This window comes from Aphidius gifuensis, linkage group LG6 (assembly GCF_014905175.1).
Source record: "Aphidius gifuensis isolate YNYX2018 linkage group LG6, ASM1490517v1, whole genome shotgun sequence".
NCBI lineage: Eukaryota > Metazoa > Arthropoda > Insecta > Hymenoptera > Braconidae > Aphidius > Aphidius gifuensis.
In genome coordinates, this window is record NC_057793.1 from 15,777,478 (window position 1) to 15,800,172 (window position 22,695).

At 30.0% G+C, this 22,695-nt stretch overlaps 1 protein-coding gene across 4 annotated transcripts in view; it reads left to right on the forward strand.

The window, feature by feature from the left end:
* Positions 1–22,695, forward strand: part of LOC122859577 (alpha-tubulin N-acetyltransferase-like) — a 103,076-nt gene that overhangs the window by 78,020 nt on the left and 2,361 nt on the right. For all 4 annotated transcript variants that reach the window (XM_044163248.1, XM_044163247.1, XM_044163250.1 and 1 more), the window contains one exon: positions 18,013–18,154. In XM_044163248.1, the coding sequence (XP_044019183.1) occupies positions 18,013–18,154 (142 nt within the window). The remainder of the gene's footprint in view (positions 1–18,012; positions 18,155–22,695) is intronic.

Here is a 22,695-nt window from a genome sequence, read left to right on the forward strand (position 1 = left end):
TTCAAATTTTTATTTCTTTTTAATATTTTTAAATGATGGATGATATCAAAATTCTGGGGGAAACAAAATTAGTTCATAATAGTTTCGTTTATTTGCGGTCTAAATTACCACTTAAAAATAAAATTTATTGGGAGTGTCAAAGGTTACGTCATAAAGAATGCAAAGCAAGAGCGGTTATACTGCATTCAATGCTGGAGAAAATGAACATTACTTTATACGTGAACCAACATTAGACGATCATGCTCATGTTCCCAACCAAGAACAGGTTGAAGTTGAGATTTTAAAAATTTCTTTGAAACGGAAGGCTGAGGACCATCCCCAGCAACCCCCATCTCAAATATTACGTGCAGAGCTGTCTGAGGGCGTTCTTGGCCAGCTACCTGAGCGCAATAATTTAAAAAAATCAATGCGAAAAATCCGGAGGTACTTTTTTTTAATTATCTTTTTTAAATACAATATTCATTTATTATTTTTTTAAGAAAAAATTTGCCACCAAATCCAAAATGTCTTGCTGACTTGGGTACTCTTTCTGATCGATATCAGAAAACACTCACGGGTGATAAATTTCGTTTCAAACATTAAAAATCGGTTTCAGCTTGTTGTTGGGAAACACCATCCTGACCTGTATTCTGCACTTGGTGAATTTAAAAAAGAACAAGCTGACGCAGAAATAATGATAGCAGAGCTGAGTCTGGGAAGAAAAAGCCGGGCTATGCCGAAAAGAAAATGGATAGATTTCTAGAAAAGAATAATGTCTCTTGTGCCTAGTTATGGATCGTTCCACGAGTTAGAATTTTTAAAAGCTATTGCATATAATATTGTAATCTAGTAAATAAATAAATATAAATAAAATAATACACTTGAAAAAAATTTATTCGGGAAAAAAATACTCGGGAAAAAGGTTATTCGGGAAAAATAATATTCGGGATTTATATTTCGGGAAAAATGCATTCGGGCAAAATGTATTCGGGAAAAAGGTCATTCAGGACGGAGGTCATTCGGGAAAGAAGCCATTCGGGGAATTCGATTCGGGATAAAGGACGGCAACCATTTTTCTTTGTATTCAGTAAGTTTTCATTGATATTTACTAATATTTTCCTGATATTTTCCCATAATTATCGGAGTTGTCTTTATATTCAGCGCTTTTATCTTCAGATTTACTGATATTTTTCTATATTTATCGGTTTTTCTTTATATTCAGCGACTTTTTCTTCATATTTACTGATATTTTTCCATATATATCGTATTTTTCTTTATATTCAGTAATTTTTCCTCCATATTCACTGAAATTTTCCCATAACTATCAGATTTTTCTTTATATTTACTGATTTTTCTTTGATATTTTTCTATTTTTTTCTACATTTTTCTTTACATTTACTGATATTTTCTCATATGTATCGTATTTTTCTTCATATTCAGTGATTTTTCCTTCATATTTACTGATATTTTCCATATTTATCGTATTTTTCTTTATATTCAGTAAGTTTTCCTTGATATTTACTGATATTTCCCTGATATTTTCCTATAATTATAAGAGTTTTCTTCATATTTAGCGCTTTTTTCTTTATATTTACTGATATTTTTCCATATTTATCGGTTTTTTCTTTATATTCAGTAATTTTTTCTCCATATTCACTAATAATTTCCCATATTTATCGTTTTTTTCTTTATATTCAGTGATTTTTTTATATTTTACTTCATATTTAATGATGTTCCCCATATTTATCGTATTTAGATTAAGGGACTTAGAAAATTTTCAGGGGGGGGGGGGATCTACCATGGTTGGGGGGGGGGGGGGTCCAGATGGAAAGCGATAGGAAATTAAAATTCCCTAAAAATAAATGTTTCATTGAGATTTGAACCCGGGTTTTTCTGGTTGAGAGGCAAATACTTTACCTTGAAGCCAGAAATCTTTTGACAAATATCCATAAAAATATATATAAGAATATGACTATTCTAAATTCTTTTACTTTGCTGTTTAATCACAATTTTATTATTGACTTTTATTCAAATATATAAAATTTTAATTTTAACAACTCTTTGTTTATATTTGTATGAGAAAAAAAGATAGAATCAGGAATAAAACAGCTAAGTAAAAAGATTTAGAATAGTCATATTCTTATGTATATTTTTATAGGTATCTGTCATAAGATTTCTGCCTTCGAAGTAAAGTACTTGCCTCACGATTAGAAAGACCCAGGTTGAATTTCCGATGAAAAATTTATTTTTTAATTTTCATTTCATTAAAATTCGATTTAATTTTTCAATTTAATTAATTGACGGGAGGAGGGGGGGAAGGTGATTCAAGTTCGCTCAATTTTTATAAAAATTTCATAAAATGTTTCCGTTGGGGCATTTGACAATGAAATATCAGTTACAGCAAACTGGCCTCCAGTTTACATAACCTGAGATTAAGTATTATATAACGCGGTTATATAGATAGTTGCTTTTGTGCACATCACAACCGTCAGGTATCAGTCATTCAACTACAAACAAACCTTCCCGAGAAAAAAGTAGATCGTTGAAGATGTCATATGTGTCCACATCTTTGTCAATCGCCATCGATTGCTATCGATATACAACAATCTACAGAAAAATATACGAATTATATTATAATACTAAACCAATTGGCGCGCTTCGCGCGCTATTATATGTGATGTTTTGTCAATGATGTAAGAAGGTAGTAAGAAGTTTTTTTATCATTACGTAAAAATTCACGATATTTCCCAATTTATAATCTACTTTTTCTTTTTGAGTATATAGTACAAAAAAAAAAAAGAATATTTGGTATACTAAATAAACTCATTATTATAGTCTGGATCGATTCCTCAGCCATTTGACATTAATTTAATAAAATCGGAGAACAGTTTATTTTAAGATAAAAACATACTACTTTTACATAAAAACGGTATACGGATCCATATTAAAAATTATATGACCTAATTATAATTATTCGCGCATCACGTTGAAAAGAGAGATTTTAAAACCATGCGGTCGTGGCGGAGTCAGAGAATTAAAATTATTTAAATGCGAACGACCCGTCAAATAATTAGATACGAAGCCCGAAAATTATGCGTTGGGATTGAGAAGCAATCCAGTCGATTATTTGAATGAATCACTAACCCTACATCAACGCAACGATGACGCGTGGCTTTTACAAAATTTTAACTACACAATGGTTACAAATTTACGAAACAAACACTGAATTAAATTTATTTAAAAGGTACTTACATTGGTTGGATATATTTTAATTTAGAAATCTGGTGATAGCGTGTACCTTGAGTTGACCTTGAATATGGCTCGTATGTGGCTTGGTTATTTTCTTGCCAATAATAAAATAATGATGTGAAGGTACATATTGTAACGAAATTTATTATTTCGTGGGTTCTCGAAATAAATAATCATCCAAATAGATATGGATTATTTATTTGTTAACGTTTACGTATTAATAACCAATGGGAGTTGGTTATTAATAAATAAAGGATCACTAGTGCAAGGCTCTGTGAAGGGTCAAGACTATTATATATGACATCAATGGGGCGCCTATTCGATGTTTATAAGATGTCTTGATACACCAAACCTTATTGCGGCGATGGCTCCACTCCTCCGTCGAAGAGACGAACTCACCGAAGGCTGCGTACGAAGCCCGATCGTAAACCTATCGAACTGCGGGCTAGGAAAGCGTGCTGCGCATGTCCGGGGGCGATAGGTAGGAGAGTGCTACTGAGTGGGGTTAAAGCTCACAGCAGCTAAGCACTGAACGTCGTCGTGAGACGACACAACTTGTCTGGCTCTCGAACTGATCACTTCTCTTCTCTTGACTGGCTCTCTTGGTTCACTACTGGTTCTCTCGACATCGTTTGGATCTCTCGTAAAGGTTCCCTAGGTATCAGACGTTAAGTCCTGGTGAAACTCTGTCCGAATTTCCAATGACGGACTAATACTAATGATCACGCTATATCGTTCTCTTATTATAATGATAATAATTATTATATTCATCGCACATAAATGTGTATGTGTGAGTTCACGAATGGATCGCTGTAAATAATAACAATAATAATAATATTGAGATATATTATTATTGCAATGGCAACGTATGTGTAAGACCTGGTCACGGATGGATCGCTGTATGGTTCCCTATACAAAATACATATCTCACATGTATAATATTTGCTCTCACACTTACGATACTTGTGACGTAGGTGTTTTACTATAGTATAGTCGCAATGTAATATAGGCGTATGTAATACACTATGCTTGGTTCACGATAGTTCCCTCAGGTTTGGTTACGTATTTCATAATCCAATCAGGTGGACCACGCCCTTCTACCATTTCTAAGACTGAGTTAGGCTCCCGAATTAGTTCTCGTGACTCCCACGGTTGTTGGCTTCCGAGATAACCAACATGGCTCCCCCCGGTGATTTTGAGGAGGATGGTGAGAAATCCTCGTTGTTAACCTTGGCCGATAGTTCTCGCCGTGCAGGTCAGAAAATCGGTTACAATATATATATTGATGTGGTACAATATTATTATACAAACTTAGTACACTTAGTTGTATGATGTCGAAGATTGAATTATGTCAAATTACAGACACAAACGTAGACACAAACTGATTTTACAGTAAAATTACAATAAAAATATTACTTTTATTCAAGGATAACTAGAACAATTATATGAAACTTTTCACTGTTCTTCATAGGTCATATTCAAGACCAAATGACTGACCACGAGGTCGTGAACTTTTATAATTAAATATTAATGCAACAAATTATAATTTATATTATTCAATATATAGTTGATAAATTAAATTAATACAGAGCGTGCCTCGAATTTAATTTACACGAGCAAGAAAAATTCAGACCATGCGGTCGTAATTTAACACAAGTTAAAATTGCAACTAATTTGATGAATTTAAATTGATAATTCAAGAAACCAAATGTTACTTGAATATTGTTAGACAACAGTTTAATAAAATAATCAATGCAATATTGAATAATAGTAACTTACAGCTTGTGCAGACTCGTAGAAAATATTCTAAGTTATTTAAAACAATTAAATTCGACGAGGCAATGTGCCTAAGCTATCAGAGCTTGAAGAGCTGGTGTAAGTCAAGGAACTACCACTGACCAAGTAGTCGAGATCTAGTGATCAATGACGCTCGATACTCTCAGACCATAAGGGCAGGTGGGGATCCTTCGGGGATGTTCGGTTTTCCTTCTTGGTCCATTTCCACTTTCCTAATGTCGCTTATTTCTTATTGGTCGAGGAAAATCTTATGATTTTCAATCTGTAATTAAAATTATTTCTAGTCATGGTAAAAATATACAGCTATGTCCATTTCTCGGACGAAAATAAAAAACTACTGCGCAGACCATTGGCGGCCATCTTGTTTGTATGTGTGTAATCTGTGTGTCCGTCATATTATCATTATTGTATTGTTAATTATTTATGAATGGCATGCTTAAAAGTTACATTAGTCATAAATAAAAACTTTAAAAATATTATTTGATAATTCTACGTATTTCTAGATGTTGCAAAACAATTAGAAATTAAACTTTTACTTTTTCACAAAAAACAATTAGAAAAAATAAAAGGAATTTTTACATATTTAGATAACAAACTAGAAGTTTGGATAAAAAGAACAGTATAAATATTGCACTGGGTGCAATACAATGTTTGGTTCATACTTGTACGTACATTTGGCTCAGAGATAGAAGATAATAAAAAAAAAAAAAAAGAAAAATAAGTTGAAAAAAATATGTAACAAAGCTTAATATGTATTTCATTTTTTATTCTTTATATAATTAATCGTTTGTTTATGTATTTTTATTATTTTATTCTTCTATTAAGATCATCTTTAACATGTATCAAGAGGCACGGTAGTGCCTCGCGTCAAGTATGAGAAAAAAAAAAAAGTGGGAGAAACGAGATTTAACTACTGTGCCTATATATTATCGACACAAAGCTAACCCTAACCCTCCAATTCCTCGGGAAATTATTTTAAAATATGATTGATCAGATAAATATATTATGTCTTCTGATCATTTTATTAAATCAATATCACACTTTTTTATAAAAAAAAAACCAGCTTTTTTAGATGTATACTTTTCTTTTAAACTTCAAAATCATTTTCAGAAATTGCGCTTTTCTTGAAATTCTTATAAAACCTTACCGCACTCTGACAAACATTATAAAACCAAAATCAGATCAAAGCATTATGGCTGCCAAGCAGTGTTGGGTTTGTATAATACCGCGGTATCATACCGGTCGTAAACCTCGGTATAATACCGGTATTATACCGCGGAGGTTTCATACTTTCATACCACGTTAGTAACGCCATCTGTAGGCATTTTCGTATATTACGTCACACACCATTTTGAATTGCTCATAATTTAAATTTGAGAATATCATTCCTTTAATTATAGCATAATAGTAATAATCTTCATCCTTTTCTCAGACTTTTGTCAGTAGTAATAAATTTATTGAATATATTAAAAGCTATTGACAAATGTCTAAGGAGAGGATGTGGCTTACCTGTTAATTTCTTTGGCTCAATTAATTCTTTATAAATCAACATGTGGCAACACCCTTCCTTAGTTATTTTCTCCATAGTTTTTTATTTATTCATTTATGTAAAAACCTATTGGAAAAATGTCTATGGACAGAATGTTGTTTATATGTTAATTCATCAAATATTAATTTAGCCAAAGAAATTAATACGTAAATAAAAAGCTATAAGGGAAATGGTAGCTAAGGAAAGGAAGTTGTCACATGTTAATTTATACGAAATTAATTTTGCCAAAGAAATAAACATGCAGGCAACATCCTTTCCTTAGCTACCATTTTTCCTATGACCATTTATTTATTTAAATAAATAAAAAGCTATGGGAAAAATGGCAGCTAAGGAAAGGAAGATGTCACATGTTAATGTATACGAAATTAATTTTGCCAGAGAAATTAACATGCAGGCAACATCCTTTCCTTGGATAATATTTTTCCCATAGCTTTTTATTTATTTAAATAAATAAATGGTCATAAAGGTAGCTGAGGGAAAGGATGTTGCCTGAATGTTCATTTCTTCGGCAAAATTAATTTCATATAAATAACTGCCAATTTCGCTTTCACTTAACACTATGACCATTATTTATTTAAATAAAAAGCTATGGGAAAAATGGCAGCTAAGGAAAGGAAGATGTCACATGTTAATTTATACGAAATTGCCAGAGAAATTAACATGCAGCAACATCCTTTCCTTAGCTACCATTTTCCTATGACATTTATTTAAATAAATAAAAAGCTATGGGAAAAATGGCAGCTAAGGAAAGGAAGATGTCACATGTTAATTTATACGAAATTAATTTTGCCAGAGAAATTAACATGCAGGCAACATCCTTTCCTTGGATAATATTTTTCCCATAGCTTTTTATTTATTTAAATAAATAAATGGTCATAGGAAAAATGGTAGCTGAGGAAAGGATGTTGCCTGCATGTTTATTTCTTTGGCAAAATTAATTTCGTATAAATTAACATGTGACTTCTTTCTCACCTACATATAATATTTGCCATAGCTGAATTAATTCTTTAGAAATTAACAGGGAAGCTACATCCGTTTCTTAGCCATTTGTCAATAGCTTATTATCTGTTCAAATAAATTGAAATACATTACTGCTGTTGTTTTTATAATCAAATATTGTTCATATTATTTGTTTATTCTGTAATACATCTATTAATATATCAACAAAAAATTTGACATTCGAGAGTTTTATGCTGGTATGGTAGACAATTTTGATGCCATAGGGGGCGTTCCTGAGTTTCATACTTTCATACCGCTATGAAAGTATTAAACCCAAAAATCGACCATTTACCCAACACTGCTGCCAAGTCCAGAGCAATTCACAACCTTATAAAATCAAAATTGAGCAATAATAGTAGAATGGTGTGAAAGAACCTTTATTTATATCATATACAGTATTCAATATCGCATCGTTGGTGCTACAGTATTCAATATCGCAGCGATGGTGCGCGCGCCATATGCCGTTGGGATATAGGCGCGAATCCTACTCATCAGGAGTGCTAATGTGTGCTAATATACAACATACACATGCTTACTGATAAACGTAACCTTTTGTTTATATACTTTTTTGTCTTTATCGTGCCCTTGTTTCTTGTGCCTTTTGGAATATATTATTTGATTGATGTGAAAAATATTCTGTCTTCTGATCATCTTATAAATTAATTGAATCTTTTTAATAAAAATAAAAACAGATTTTTGAGATGTATACCTTTTTTTTAAACTTTAAAATCATTTTTAGAAATTGGGTTTTTTTTGAAGATTATTTAAAACTTTACTGCACTCTGACAAATATTATAAAACCAAATCAGATCAAAGCAATATGGTTTCCAAGTCCAGAGCAATTTGACAACATTATAAAAATGAAATTGTGCAAGGTAGTACTAGATGGTGTGGGAAACCTTTATATTTACCACAGTATCCAATATCGCATCGATGGCGCAAATTGAATAATGATACTTTAATCTATGTTTCCAAGTTACATGTTATTGTTTATTTTTTTTTTCATTAAGTTTAATGAGTTTTTTTTTTTTACATCATATGTAAACAAAACTATAAAATATTTTTATTTACGAAAGGATTCATTTTCGATTATCTAAATGAGCTGCCAGAAGCATCGGTCTATAGAGCAAGAAAGCTAACATATTTAGATGGTGTAAAAAAACCTTTATATATGTCAGTATAGTATTCAATATCGCATCGATGGCGCGAATCAAATAATGATACTTCAACCTATGTTCCCAAGTCTCATGTTGTTATCGTTTATTTTTCTTTCCGTCAAGTTTAATGAGTTTTGTTTTTACAGGATATGTAAATAGAAATAAAAAATATTTTTATTTTCGAAATTATTTACGAAAGGATTTATTTTTCAATATCAAAATCAGCTGCTAAAAGCATCTGTCTATAGAGCAAAAAAACTAACATATTTAGATGGTGTAAAAAATCCTTTATATATGTCAGTATAGTATTTAATATCGCATCGATGGTGCGCGCGCCATATGTTGTTGGGATATAGGCACGAATCGCAGGTCTGTAAAGTTAGCACATACATTATAGCACAATCAAACCAGACTATAAAAAACAAAAAAAAACGCACAAAAATTGCGGATTCCGCACAAAAAACGCATATAACTCGCACGTAACTCCTGATATAGTCCGGTTTGATTGTGCTATAATGTATGTGCTAACTTCACATACCTGCAAATCCTGTCATGCTAATTATGCTAATATATACAACATACACATGTTTCCTGATGAACGTAACCTTTTGTTTATATATCTTTTCGTATTTATTGTGCTTTTGGGAATATATATATATTATTATGTTATTATATAAAAAATATTCATAATTATATATTTATTTGATTTGAATTTGGATATTAATTGTCAAGGTAATTAATATTATAATAATACAATAAATAAATAATATCAATATAGATTGATGCATATAGTAATTAAGTAAATTTTATAAATTTGTATTGTGTGCAATTGTGTAATATTTAGGTGGCAATTCATTTACATTTACAAATGAAAAACAATAGAAGAAAAGAATGAAATTAAATGTAACCAGTGCAATGAAATTTTTAGTGGAAAAAGAAGTCTTCATGCTTATACAAGTTGAATTCATAAAATTGAGCTGGTTAAGACAATAACTGAAAACGAAACTTGTGTATACTGTGATGAAGAATATGCAAATAAAACAAACTTGTATTATCACTATTCACATTGTCATCAAGTCTCAGAGTATCAAACTATAAATTGTCCATTCGTAGGTTGTGATGAATCTGTGAATATATATGAGTATACTTATTTAAAACTGAGAAAACACATTTGAAACAAGCATCATTATCCAGTGAAGATGGAAGAATTCGCTTTTCTTAATGATAATAGTGATTACAATGTTATTTGTTCATTTATTCATTTCATTAATAATAATTAGTGTGATATTTTCTAATATAAATTATATTTATTCATTGTAAAATATATTATTTATACAGATTTCATGGATTGGAAGGGTAGAGTTAAAACTAAAAAGGCTGCACCTTTATAATAAAAGATACGAAAAGCAGAGTTTTGGTAATTCCAACACCGAAAGACAATACATCTGCAACTGCAACTTTAAAAAATTCAAAACCACTGTATGTCCATCTATGATGGATGTTACAGGTGTTAAAGATCCTGACAATAATAATCAAGGGGTGCGAACTCACGACAAGCTAAAATTTCCACTTATAAACATGGCGGCTATAAAAATAACCAAAAAGTAATTAAATTCACTAAATTATCACTGAATTAACTACTATTTATTGAATTGACTGCAAATCCGTGGTGTCTCGCCGTGACTGCAGAACAAGCTTGACACCACCAAGCTTGTTCTAAAATCACGGATTCGCGATAAATTTAGTAAATTTAGTTACTTTTTGGTGATTTTTATAGCCGCCATGTTAACTTTCATCAATTACAAAATTGATGTCAAGTATTGGTTATTTGATTGTAGAAAACCCTTAATTTTTGAAAAAAAACTGTTTTTGAAATATTTCCATGTTAAATAAAGTGTATTTTATATTTTGTTATTTTTGGCTTATTAATATTTTTTTATTATTGTTTTATCAATTATCGATATTTTATATATTTTTCTATTGTTGTCAAGTGTATTCAATTTTAGAGCTGTGTGTTCACACGCAAGTTTTTGCTGCAATGCTTTATGCTTCATGAATGAGTGATCTCATCGGTAAGTTTTCTCGCTCACTGACGAATCAAGTCTCCGCTCGGTCTCTACGACTTCACAGCTCTATGGTGTTATTCATTTTTCATTTGCAATCTACAATTGTAGCTACTAACAAAAGTATTTAGAAAAATGTGAATCGTGTTCATATGCAAATGTTTCCTTGTCAAACGAATTTATGATAAATCTTTTAATACCAAATAAAAATAACACATTCACTTTACAAGAAACTTATTGATCAATCACTATCATTGTGGCACGAAGGGGTTGGTACATGTGTCAGTTGTTTTAGATCAACGAAAATTCTAAGAAAGATTGAAGTCCTTAAAATTAATGATATCATTGTTTTAAGTCTCCTCTACATCAATAAATTTAAATGGTCAAGTAAAAATGATAATTGCTTAATCAAAGGAATACCCACTTCTAAAATTCACATTTGTGGTTCTACCAAGAAGACTAGAAAGAAGAAGAGTCAACTCCGTACATTGGAAATGGGACAAAATATGTCCTGTACCTCGAGCTTCTCAAATTTGCCAATTTGGCGCTGATTGGGTTCTACGTATAAAGTTAGTTATTTTGTCAGTTATTTCCGCAAAAATACTAGGTGGATAAAAATTGATAATTTGTTCGTTGCTAGCAAAAACTGGTGAAGTAATGCAAAAAATGCTTACATATTTTTTTTTTCAGAACGAACAAAAATTAATACGGATAGTACCAAGTAATTTTATATACTTCTTAATATTATAGTTTTTTCTATCGAATGATTGAAGGACTTTACAAAAAGATGTGATATCTAAACAAAAAAAGAAACACAGTTTTTTTTACAAAAAGGAGCGTCAAGTATTCGAAATCCCCACTAATTATGTGATTATAGTAATTTTATTTTATATTGATATTTATTAATTTTTTAGATACAAAAAGATATAATACCAAAATAAGTCAAGAAGGAAATATTTAACGCATATAATTAAGTCTTAATCTTTGACAAAATTTTATACTTGACCGCGCCCAGTTCTTCCCAAATAAAATTTAAAGACTTTCACACCAATGCAGATCTACTGAAATTTAGTAGTCGTTCTACATAAATGTATGCGCAGTCACAACCTCGCGACTTTATTATAGTAGTTTTATATACAAGAGACAAGAATAGAGCGTGACAAGTGTGATTTTTTTGAAAATCTATGAAAAGTATTTGAATTATATTAAATTAATGTCTTAGAGCTCAAACGCACGACAAGCTAACTTTTGCTTGTAAACATGGCTGACGTAATTTGGCTGGGGACATATTACTAGTTTTATGGGAATTAGGACGGCCATGTTTACAAGTTCGACACAACCCAACTTGTTGCGCGTGCTCAGTGCGCTTTACAAGCAAACGTTAGCTTGTCGTGAGTTAAAGCTCTAACTTGTTACACATGCTAGTGCGCTTTACAACCGAAACTAGGCTTATCGTGAGTTTAAACCCTCAGCTTATTAGCATTGTAACTGAATTCAACTATATTTTTTGGTGATATTTGGGAAAATTGCATAGTGGACACCACCTTTTACACTGTAAAATATATATTCGGCGCTCGTGTCATATTGTGTCATACGCATTCATTATTGAATTGTTGATTGACGAAAAAAGTATATATATTTTTTTTTAATTATGCCGGCAAGTTAACAAAATTGTACGCTGCCAGTCCTAAGCCTAGATAAAATGTGAAGGGTATATACATATAATAAAGGATAATTGGAAAATACCATTAACTCTGTTGTCGAGACGTGTGTAGGCTTTAAATTTTATTTGGGAAGAACCGGGCGGGGTCAAGTATAAAATTTTGTCAAAGATTAAGACTTAATTATATGCGTTGAATATTTCCTTCTTGACTTATTTTGGTATTATATCTTTTTGTATCTAAAAAATTAATAAATATCAATATAAAATAAAATTACTATAATCACATAATTAGTGGGGATTTCGAATACTTGACGCTCCTTTTTGTAAAAAAAAACTGTGTTTCTTTTTTTGTTTAGATTTTAATTTATGATATAAATAAAGTCGCGCCACTTTAAGCAATATGGCAACTGGTGGTCAGAACTTCTTATTGGCTTAAAAAAACGTATGCGCATGGACCTACTTGTATAATTCTACCATGTTTCTAGTCATTTAATTATGACATGATTGGTATCGGGAGAATCCCTATATTTTTAGGATTCTGTCGATATCACTCATTATATTAATTTATATCTAATTTTCATTATAAAAATTAGCGGTATATACGCTTGGCAATAGTGCCGGCTCAAGCAAAATGCTGAGGGTGCAAAACCTCTGGCTCCCTTAAATGTAATATATTTACGCTCTGTAAGATGGAGCTAGGGGTATCAAAATGCACCCTGAAAAGTTATTTTAATAATTAAATAATAAAATTGAAAAACTTTATGCGGCTTACCGCCGGACATTACATCTGAAAACTAACTCTGTAAGCGACTTAGAAGTTTGTTTTAATATATTCATCATAATTTTAACTATTTTAAAACACAATAAAAAAAGAAGTTTATAATTTCTTTCAATGGGGGCCGTTCTCCCTTAAATTAAACCTATTGTGCCAAATGGCTGAGAAATTAATCTAGATAACAGATTAATTTATTTAATTACATCCTTTTTTGAGCAAGATTTGCAAATAGCTATTCAACTAATTAACTATGGAAAACGTTGATAACCAAATAAATTAATTCGTAATCTAAATTATTTTTTCAGCAATATTTTCTATAATTATATTAATTTTTATGGCAAAGGTTGCTATAGAGTTAATGAAAATTGTTAATTTATTTATAACATACATACTTCTTACTATTTACAACTTTCTTACATAATTGACAAAACATCTCATATAAGGAAAAAATAAAATAACAACGGATACACATAGCAACGGATAAACAAAATAAAAAATAAATTAATTAAACAAAAATAAATGAATTATTATAAACAGCCAATCAAATAACTCGAAGAGAGGCTTCATTCTTCTTTTGAGAATAGGAATTAAAATAAAGCTTCGTAGAATTAGTAACAAATATGTATATTGAGTGACTGGTATCATCGAAATGACTGATCCCGAGATGAAAAAATCAAAGTATTTTAGCAAGAGACAATTGTATTCGATATTCCATATTATCTTTCTCAGCGCCATTAAAAATACATTTTGAATACAATCTTTAGTCTTTTAAAGATATTTGATTGTATTCCATATGATCCTTGGGAAATACAAACAAAACTAAAAAAATAGATTGTATTCGCGGTCACAAAACTTTAAAATTATAATTGTGTTCGCGGTCTCAAGACGTGAGAAATACAATCGTATTTGATATACAGGATGAAGCGTAAGTCGCGAACAGTAGGTATACTACGACATTATACGTGAAATTTTAAATAGTACATGTTTTTACAGTTTGGGTCTACGACGCTTTGTGCCTGAGTTATTAACGTTTTAAGTTGACCAATGAGAATCGAGCGTCGATAATTATTATCATTATGGCGTCTGAACCCACGTGTGTGTTTACGCGCTATGAATTAAAATGTTTTTGTTTTTCTAATTAATTCAAAATTCGAACGCCAGATAGAGCTGAATCATAAATTCGCTGGATAAATGCGCAGCTGCATACTCACACACACAGCACTCACACTAATTATGACAAAATGATCATTTTTAATTTAAAATCTCATTTATATTTTTGATCACATTATGTGATTCATTTTTTGATCACATTTTAATAAAAAAAACTTTTATATTTTTTTTGATCACATTATGTGATTATTCTATCAATGTGATCAATAAATAAATCACATAATGTGATCAAAAATATAAATGTGATTTTAAATTAGAGAAGATCATATTTAATCAATTATGGCAAATGTTGCTAAGGAATTAATGAAGATTACTAATTAATTTATTTGGTTACATCTTTCCCTTAGCCATTTGCCAATAGCTTTTCAATTTATTATGGAAAAAATAGCTAAGAAAAGGATATAGCCAAATAAATAAATTATAATTTACTATATTCATATTTGTTAATAATTATTGCAAAAATAATGATTCAATCATTAATTTTATTGCTGCACCTAATTATTCTAAGTCCGCGTTTATCAATTTTTATTCGAGTTTTTTTTTTCTTTTCTAAAAAAAATTTAAATAAATTAATAAATGAAATATTAATAATTAATTAATTAAGTATTAACTAATTAAAGTAAATCAATTTATAAAAATTTCTCTAAGTAACAATCTTTCATCTGAAGACTTTTTATCTTCGATGAAAAGATATGTTAAATTTTTTAAGTTCAAAAGATGTCACGAATACTCTCAAATGCATTTGAAATACTCGAATATTGAGAAATATAAATCAGGGATAAGCGTCCCCGACAGAGAGTATTCGTCCTTTTCATGAAAATATCACGAAATACATTTGAAACATCGACAACGATTAGGAAATATCACCGAATACTATATGAAGACTCAGAAAGAGTAAAAATACGTCTCGAATACAGAATTTATTTATCTCGGGATGTTTAAGAAATTTTTAAAAACCCGTTTTAGTTTTTGTTCCTGAGGTCCCGAAATGAAAAAATTTGGGATTCGAGACGTATTTTTACTCTTTCTGAGTCTTCATATAGTATTCGGTGATATTTTCTAATCGTTGTCGATGTTTCAAATGTATTTCGTGATATTTTCATGAAGAGGACGAATACTCTCTGTCGGGGACGCTCCCTGATTTATATTTGATATTCGAGTATTTCAAATGTATTCGATTCGTGACATCTTTGAACAAAAAATTTAACATATCTTTCATCGAAGACAAAAGTCTTCAGATGAAAGATTGCCACTAGAATAATTTTTCTAAATTGATTTACTTAATTAAGTTAATACTTAATAATTAATATTAATATTTCATTTATTAATTTATTTAAATTTTTGAGAAACTTTCAAAATTGATAAACGCGGACTTAGTAAGGTGCAGTAAATGATTGAATCATTATTTTGCAATAATAATTACAAATATGAATATAGTAAAATAATTTATTTATTACTATATCACTCAGCTTCTGGTACCGAGTTCGTTCCCAAGCCGGATTAAGGCCAAAAAAATCGAGAGTTCGTTCCCGGGGCGGTACTATTGCAGCCGAGTTCGTTCCCATCGCGATTTCCTATTTTAGTTTTAGATACCCCTCCTTAACATTTCCCTCCACATTTTTCCAGGCTTAGGATTGGCGGCAAATTGCAGGCATGTTTAAAATGTGTTTTATATACATATAATGTATATTGTATATATATATATATAATATATTTTTCAAATATAAGTCAAAGTAAAATATAAATGTCAATATAAAATAATTTATTTTGAGTGCTTAAAATAAATAATAATAGATGAAATAAAATAAAAAATAATCAAATATATATAAATATTATATATTTTGATATGATATACATAAATATAATATTTTTCATTATTTAATATGTACATTTATATTCTTTAAAATATGTAGTAGAGTAAAATAGAGTAAATATAAAGGTCAATATATAATATAGTATAAGAAATTCAATAATAAATGATAAAATAACAAAAATAAATAATAATATAATAAAATAAATACTATATTTTGATACAAAATACATCTATGCATATTGTATGTTATAAATATAATATTTTTTTTTATCAATTATTCATTATTTTTATTTATTTTCTTCAAATATAAGTCATAATTAGTAATTTTTTGCTTATAAAATAAATAACCTTATAGAAAATAAATTCGATATATATGTCAATATATAAAAGTCAAACTTTATATTAAATAGTAATCTCAATTAAAATTAATTAATTAATTAATAAACTAATTATTAAATTGGTATTTTAATTAATAAGTCAATTAATGAAGTATAAATATTTGATATTAATCAATAATATCTTAATAATACTAAAAAGTCGTGCTACACCGGGTAGACTCGGTTAGATTCGGGCATGCTTGATCGATGGTTGGTGGAATTACGAATCGTGCTGCACCGGCTAGACTCGGTTGAATTCGGTCTCCGGAAAAAAGCGAACTGGCAAAGTGGAGGGGACACGGTAGGGGAAACGATTGGAACGAACTCGGATTTTTTTTTGGGAACGAACTCGGATGAACGTGCCCCGCCCCCCAAAATTAATCCGGGCATTTCGGGGAAGCGGGAACGAACTCGGCAATTGCCCCTCAGCTATTTCTTCCATAATAAATTGGAAAGCTATTGGCAAATGGCTAAGGGAAAGATGTAACCAAATAAATTAATTAGTAATCTTTCTCAATTCCTTATCAACATTTGCCATAATTAATTAATAAAAAAACTATTGGCAAATGTTTTTAAGAAAAGAATGTTGCCAAATAACATAACTATATAATAATTTTACAGGTCTTTTTTAATTTTTTAAATCAAATAAATTCGTGTGGATTGCCTCGTAACTTATGTAAACAAAAATTCTTTTATTTGCAGCTTGTAAAATTGGTATCGCGCGTTAAGGCATAGGTTTCGTGGTTAGGAAGTCGTAGGATCGAACCCGGACAGGAGAAGAATTTTTGTAAAATAGGGTATCCCAAAATATATCAAGTACGATTATATTTCTCACGTCTTGAGACCGCGAACACAATTATATTTTTCACGTTTTGTGACCGCGAATACTATCGTATTTTTTTAGTTTCGTTTGTATTTTCCAAGGATCATATGGAATACAATCAAATATCTTTGAAAGACTAAAGATTGTATTCGAAATGTATTTTTAATGGCGCTGAGAAAGATAATATGGAATATCGAATACAATTGTCTCTTGCTAAAATATTTCGATTTTTTCATCTCGGGGTTTAATAATAATGATTAACTTATGCTGGAGATTTTATCATTATTATAATATATTCAGAAATATTATTATTATTTTTTTTTTATTCAAATTACAAATACATATATTTCAATAATTTTGATTATGATAAATTCTCCAGCATAAGTTAATAATTATTATAATCTGTATATTTTTCTGTAGATTGTTGTATATTGATAACAATTGAATTCAAATTCCCTAATCTGTACCCGACTTGAATTTCCATTTTACACCTCGCGTGAAATTTCGCCTTTCACGATAAACTCCCGTTTATTAGTTTAATTTATTTATCGCATATGGTCTCCATATATTATGAGAATTAAAATTTTATGTTTTCTAGGAAGAACACCTTCAACCTGAGAAACTCGCCATTGACCGACCATCTAACAAATTTTTGCAGTTTTTACAGAAGCACTATGGAGTTCATGGCATTATAACACAAAACAACAAATTCGTGGTTTTTAAAGGGTTCTTCGATAATGGTAAATATAATTTGTTGTGTAATATGTATAAAAAGACAAACGAAGAAAATAGCTTTTAACTTACACTCAGGTAAGAGTTCTCGGGCTTGACGTTGTCAGGCTTTTAAGGTTACAGGATATTAAAATAACGATTCATTCCAAAATTTAATAATCGCTATCAATAAAGCTCGTCAAAGAGAAAAAAATGTCTACATCATTTTCGACATCTCGAATAGTTTTCAAGTTATAATAACTTATATATTTCGATATATTAAAATTTTTTTTTTATTAATATTAATAACGGCAATCGATAAAACTCGCCAAGTTAAAAAAAAGCCCAAATAAAAATTTTTATATCTTGAAAAGTTATCGCATTATCGATATTTTTTTAAAAATGTATACGGTTTTTTTTTCCAAAAAAAAAAGTAATTTTTCATATATTTAAAAAAAAAACTGATTATTAAGTCTCATGTATTGTTAAGCACGAATAGCTAAACTTTTCACTAGGCTATATTTTTTACTCAGCTCAATATTTCACTTGGCTAGATTTTTTACTTAGCTACATCATTTTAGCTCCTTAATTCTTATCTCATTTTTATCCTTTCCTTTGCTCCACTATGTTATTTTATTACGAAAAAAATTACCATCAACATCAGAAAAATATCGTCAACTCGAATACTATTCGAGAGATCAAAAACTTTTCTATTAACTTGATGAGTTCTATCGCGTGCTATCATTGAGTTAAGAAAAAAAAAAAATCCGATATATTGAAATATATAGGTTATTATAACTCGAAACCTATTCGAGATATCAAATTTTTTTTAGAACATTTCTTTCTCTTTGACGTTCTTTATTGATTGCTATTATTAAATTTTGGAATTAATAACCATACGATATATCACCGATAAACAGCCGTTTTTTCTATATTTTGACTCTATTTTTAACCACTTTGCGCATGCGTAGGATTTTTTTTCGTATTTTTCTCGTAATCGTGAGAAAATTTCCTATGAGTAACCGAGAAAAAAACATCAAGTCAAGAGAAGGTAATGATTGTTTGAGGCCAGACAAGTTGTGTTTCCCGACAGTACTAAGTGCTAAGCTCTTCAGAGCTCTTCCCGCACAAAAAAAATATATATAATTTATATATAATAATTATATATAACAATTATATATATTTTAAATATATAATTGGGCGAAATCGTGTATATAAATTATATATAATTTTATATAAACTGTTATACAGACTGTCCCATTTTAATTAGATAATGGATTTTTCTTGAAAAATATAGCTCAAATTGAAAAATGATTCAAGTAGAAGTTGTAGGGTTTGGAGGGGGACAAATAAAAAAAAAAAAAAAAAATTCAAAAAATTCAAAATGGCGGAGTTTCAGGTATGAACATAGTTTTTTTAAATGGATACTGTACTTTTTTTTTGGACCAAAATGTTTCTTACTCCAAAACTAACAATTTTTATTTGAAAAATTTTTCGATAAAATCCACTTTTCGGCCGATTTTATCTGTTGATGGATTTTCCTAAAAAAAAAATGGCTTTGATTTGAAAATGATATTTGGAAAAGTTGTAGCGTTTAGGAAGACAAACACGAAAAAAAAAAAAAATTTGGTAAAAAATTCAAAATGGCGGAGTGAGAAGCATGGATAAAAAAAATGGACTTAGCCAAAAAATTTTATTTAGAAAAAGTGTTCATCTTGATGCGAACAATTTTTTAGTAAAAAAAAATTACACCTAACTTCAAAAAAAAAGATGTTCATACTTTAAACTCCGCCATTTTGAACTTTTTGAAAATTTTTTTTTTCTTTTCGTGTTTGTCTTCCTGAACGCTACAACTTTTCTGAATATCATTCTTAAATTTAAGCCATATTTTTTGAGGAAAATCCATCAACAGACAAAATTGGGCCGAAAAAAAAAGTGATTTTATCGAAAAACTTTTCGAATAAAAAGTGTTAGTTTTGATGTAAGAAACATTTTGGTGCAAAAAAAAAATACAGTTTCCATTAAAAAAAACTATGTTCATACCTAAAACTCCGCCATTTTGAATTTTTTGAGTTTTTTTGGTTTTTTTTTATGGGTCCCCCTCCAAACCCTACAACTTTTACTTGAATCATTTTTCAATTTGAGCTATAATTTTCAAGAAAAATCCATTATCCAATTAAAATGGGACAGTCTGTATATAATAGTTTATATAAAATTATATATATTTTTATATAGATTTTATCACCCCCCCCCCCCCCCCCAATCCCCTAAACATGGACTGTTTTTATTTAAAAATTTTCTTAAATTTTAATTGAAAAAAATCGAAAACAAATCTTCCATCAGGATTTGAACCCAGGCCCTTATGGTCGGGTGGCAAGTTTTTTACCTCGAAGCCACAAATCTTATGATAGATAATTGTAAAAATATAAATAAGATTATGACTTTTCTCAATTTTTCTATTTTGCTGTTTTAATTACAATTCTATTTCTGACTTTTATTCAAATATGTAAAATTTTAATTTTAACATCTCTTCGTTCATATTTTCATGAAAAAAAAGATAAAATCGGTATTAAAACCGCAAAGTAAAAAAATTGAGAAAAGTCGTATGCTTATTTATATTTTTAAAAATATCTATCATAAGATTTGTGGCTTCGAGGTGAAGTACTTGTTTTCGATTTTTTAAAATAATAATTCAAGAAAATTTTTTAATAAAAACATTTCATAGGAGGGGGGGGGGGGGGGGTGTGATAAAATTTATATAAAGAATATATATAATTTTATATAAACTATTATACAGACTATCCCATTTTGATTGGATAATGGATTTTTCTTGAAAAATATAGCTCAAATTGAAAAATGATTTCAGTAAAAGTTGTAGGGTTTGGAGGGGGACCTAGAAAAAAAAAAAAAAAATTCAAAAAATTAAAAATGGCGGAGTTTTAGGTATGAACATAGTTTTTTTAAATGGGTACTGTATTTTTTTTTTTTCCACCAAAATGTTTATTGATCTCTTCGGATTTTCTCCGGATTATCTCCGGATTTCTACGGATTTCTCCGGATTTTCTACGCAATTGAGACTTCCGGAGATATTATTCCGAAGTTTTTTCGGGTTTTCTCCGGATTTTCTCGGGATTTTTTCAGAAAAAATTTCTTTTTTATTTTTCGTAAGTAAACTCTTATTTCTACTTTTTCTTATTAACTTTTCCATTTTTTTGTGTTTGTTTTCATTGTCAAAATTCCGGAAAAAATCCGGAGATATTATAGAAATAGTCTGGAGATTACTCCGTAAATATCTCCGGAAGTCTCAATTACCTATAAAATCCGGAGAAATCCGGAGAGATCCGGAAAAATCCGGGGAAATCCGGGGAAATCCGGGGAAATCCGGAGAAAATCCGGAGAAAATCCGGAGAGATTATTTCTACTAGGGTTGTTTTAGCTGTAAGATATATAAATAGTGTTCAATCTTAATTAAATTTATCGCAGAACTTTACTCTCGAATTCTGCTTACATGACACGCAAGTGCTATCGTATTTGATTTGTCTCAAATCTACGTTGTCATTGCACGGATCTTACCTAAATAAAGTCCTTGTAACCACCTTTCTATAAGTTTTGAAAAATATGTATCAGAGAATTACAGGACTTTACGTAAAAATAATACAAAGAAAGTATCATCATACGGTTATTATAACTTTTACTACTAGATAGCCAATTTGAGAAATTGTAAGTACTATTGGCACTGTGACAACAGTATTCAATTTATTTCAATGTGGTTTTCAAAATTCTGGGAGAAAAGTCCTTGAAACCTCCATTCCATAAGTTTCGAAAAAAATCTATCGGAAGATTTGAGGACATCAAATTAAAACGATAACAACAATTGTTATTCAATATGAGTATTAATCAATAGATATAAGTACTATTGCCACCGTCAAAACAGTCATTGGGTTAAATTAAAGGGATACCCGTGTAGGAATCGCCAAGACTCACAACACGGCCATGCATTAGCCCATCAATGGCTCCCAATGATTGGTAGCCAGGCATGGGCCATTCATGGTTCATCATTGGCAAACGACTGGCCCATTCGTGTACTGCCAATTTAGGGCTCTAATTCATGGCCGAGCCTTGGCTGACTCTTAGATGGCCAATGATTGCCAACCATGCATCGGCCGAGCCTTGGCTGATTCTTAAATGGCCGATAATTGGCAACAATGCATGGGCCAAGCCTGGCTGACACATTAATGGCCATTGCTTGGTTGCCAATCATCGTTAATAACTTGGTTAAATATTGCTAGCTTTTTCAAAAACTGTTAAGTCTAAAAAAAGGGGGTATACTCAGTTCAAATTAGTTTTAATTGGTCAAAAAATTAGTTCAGGAGAGAGTAGAATCCATGTGCAGATGAAGGGAACTTTAAATATAACGTACCATATGTACAAAAAATAATTTCCAACGACCCATCAGCTCAGGACGTTTTCATGAATTTATTTTAAGTTAAATAGTTATAAATTTACTTTTTGTTATCGATTTTATGATCATTCTTTGTATCAAGAAGACGTATTACTGCAGTTGTTTAAC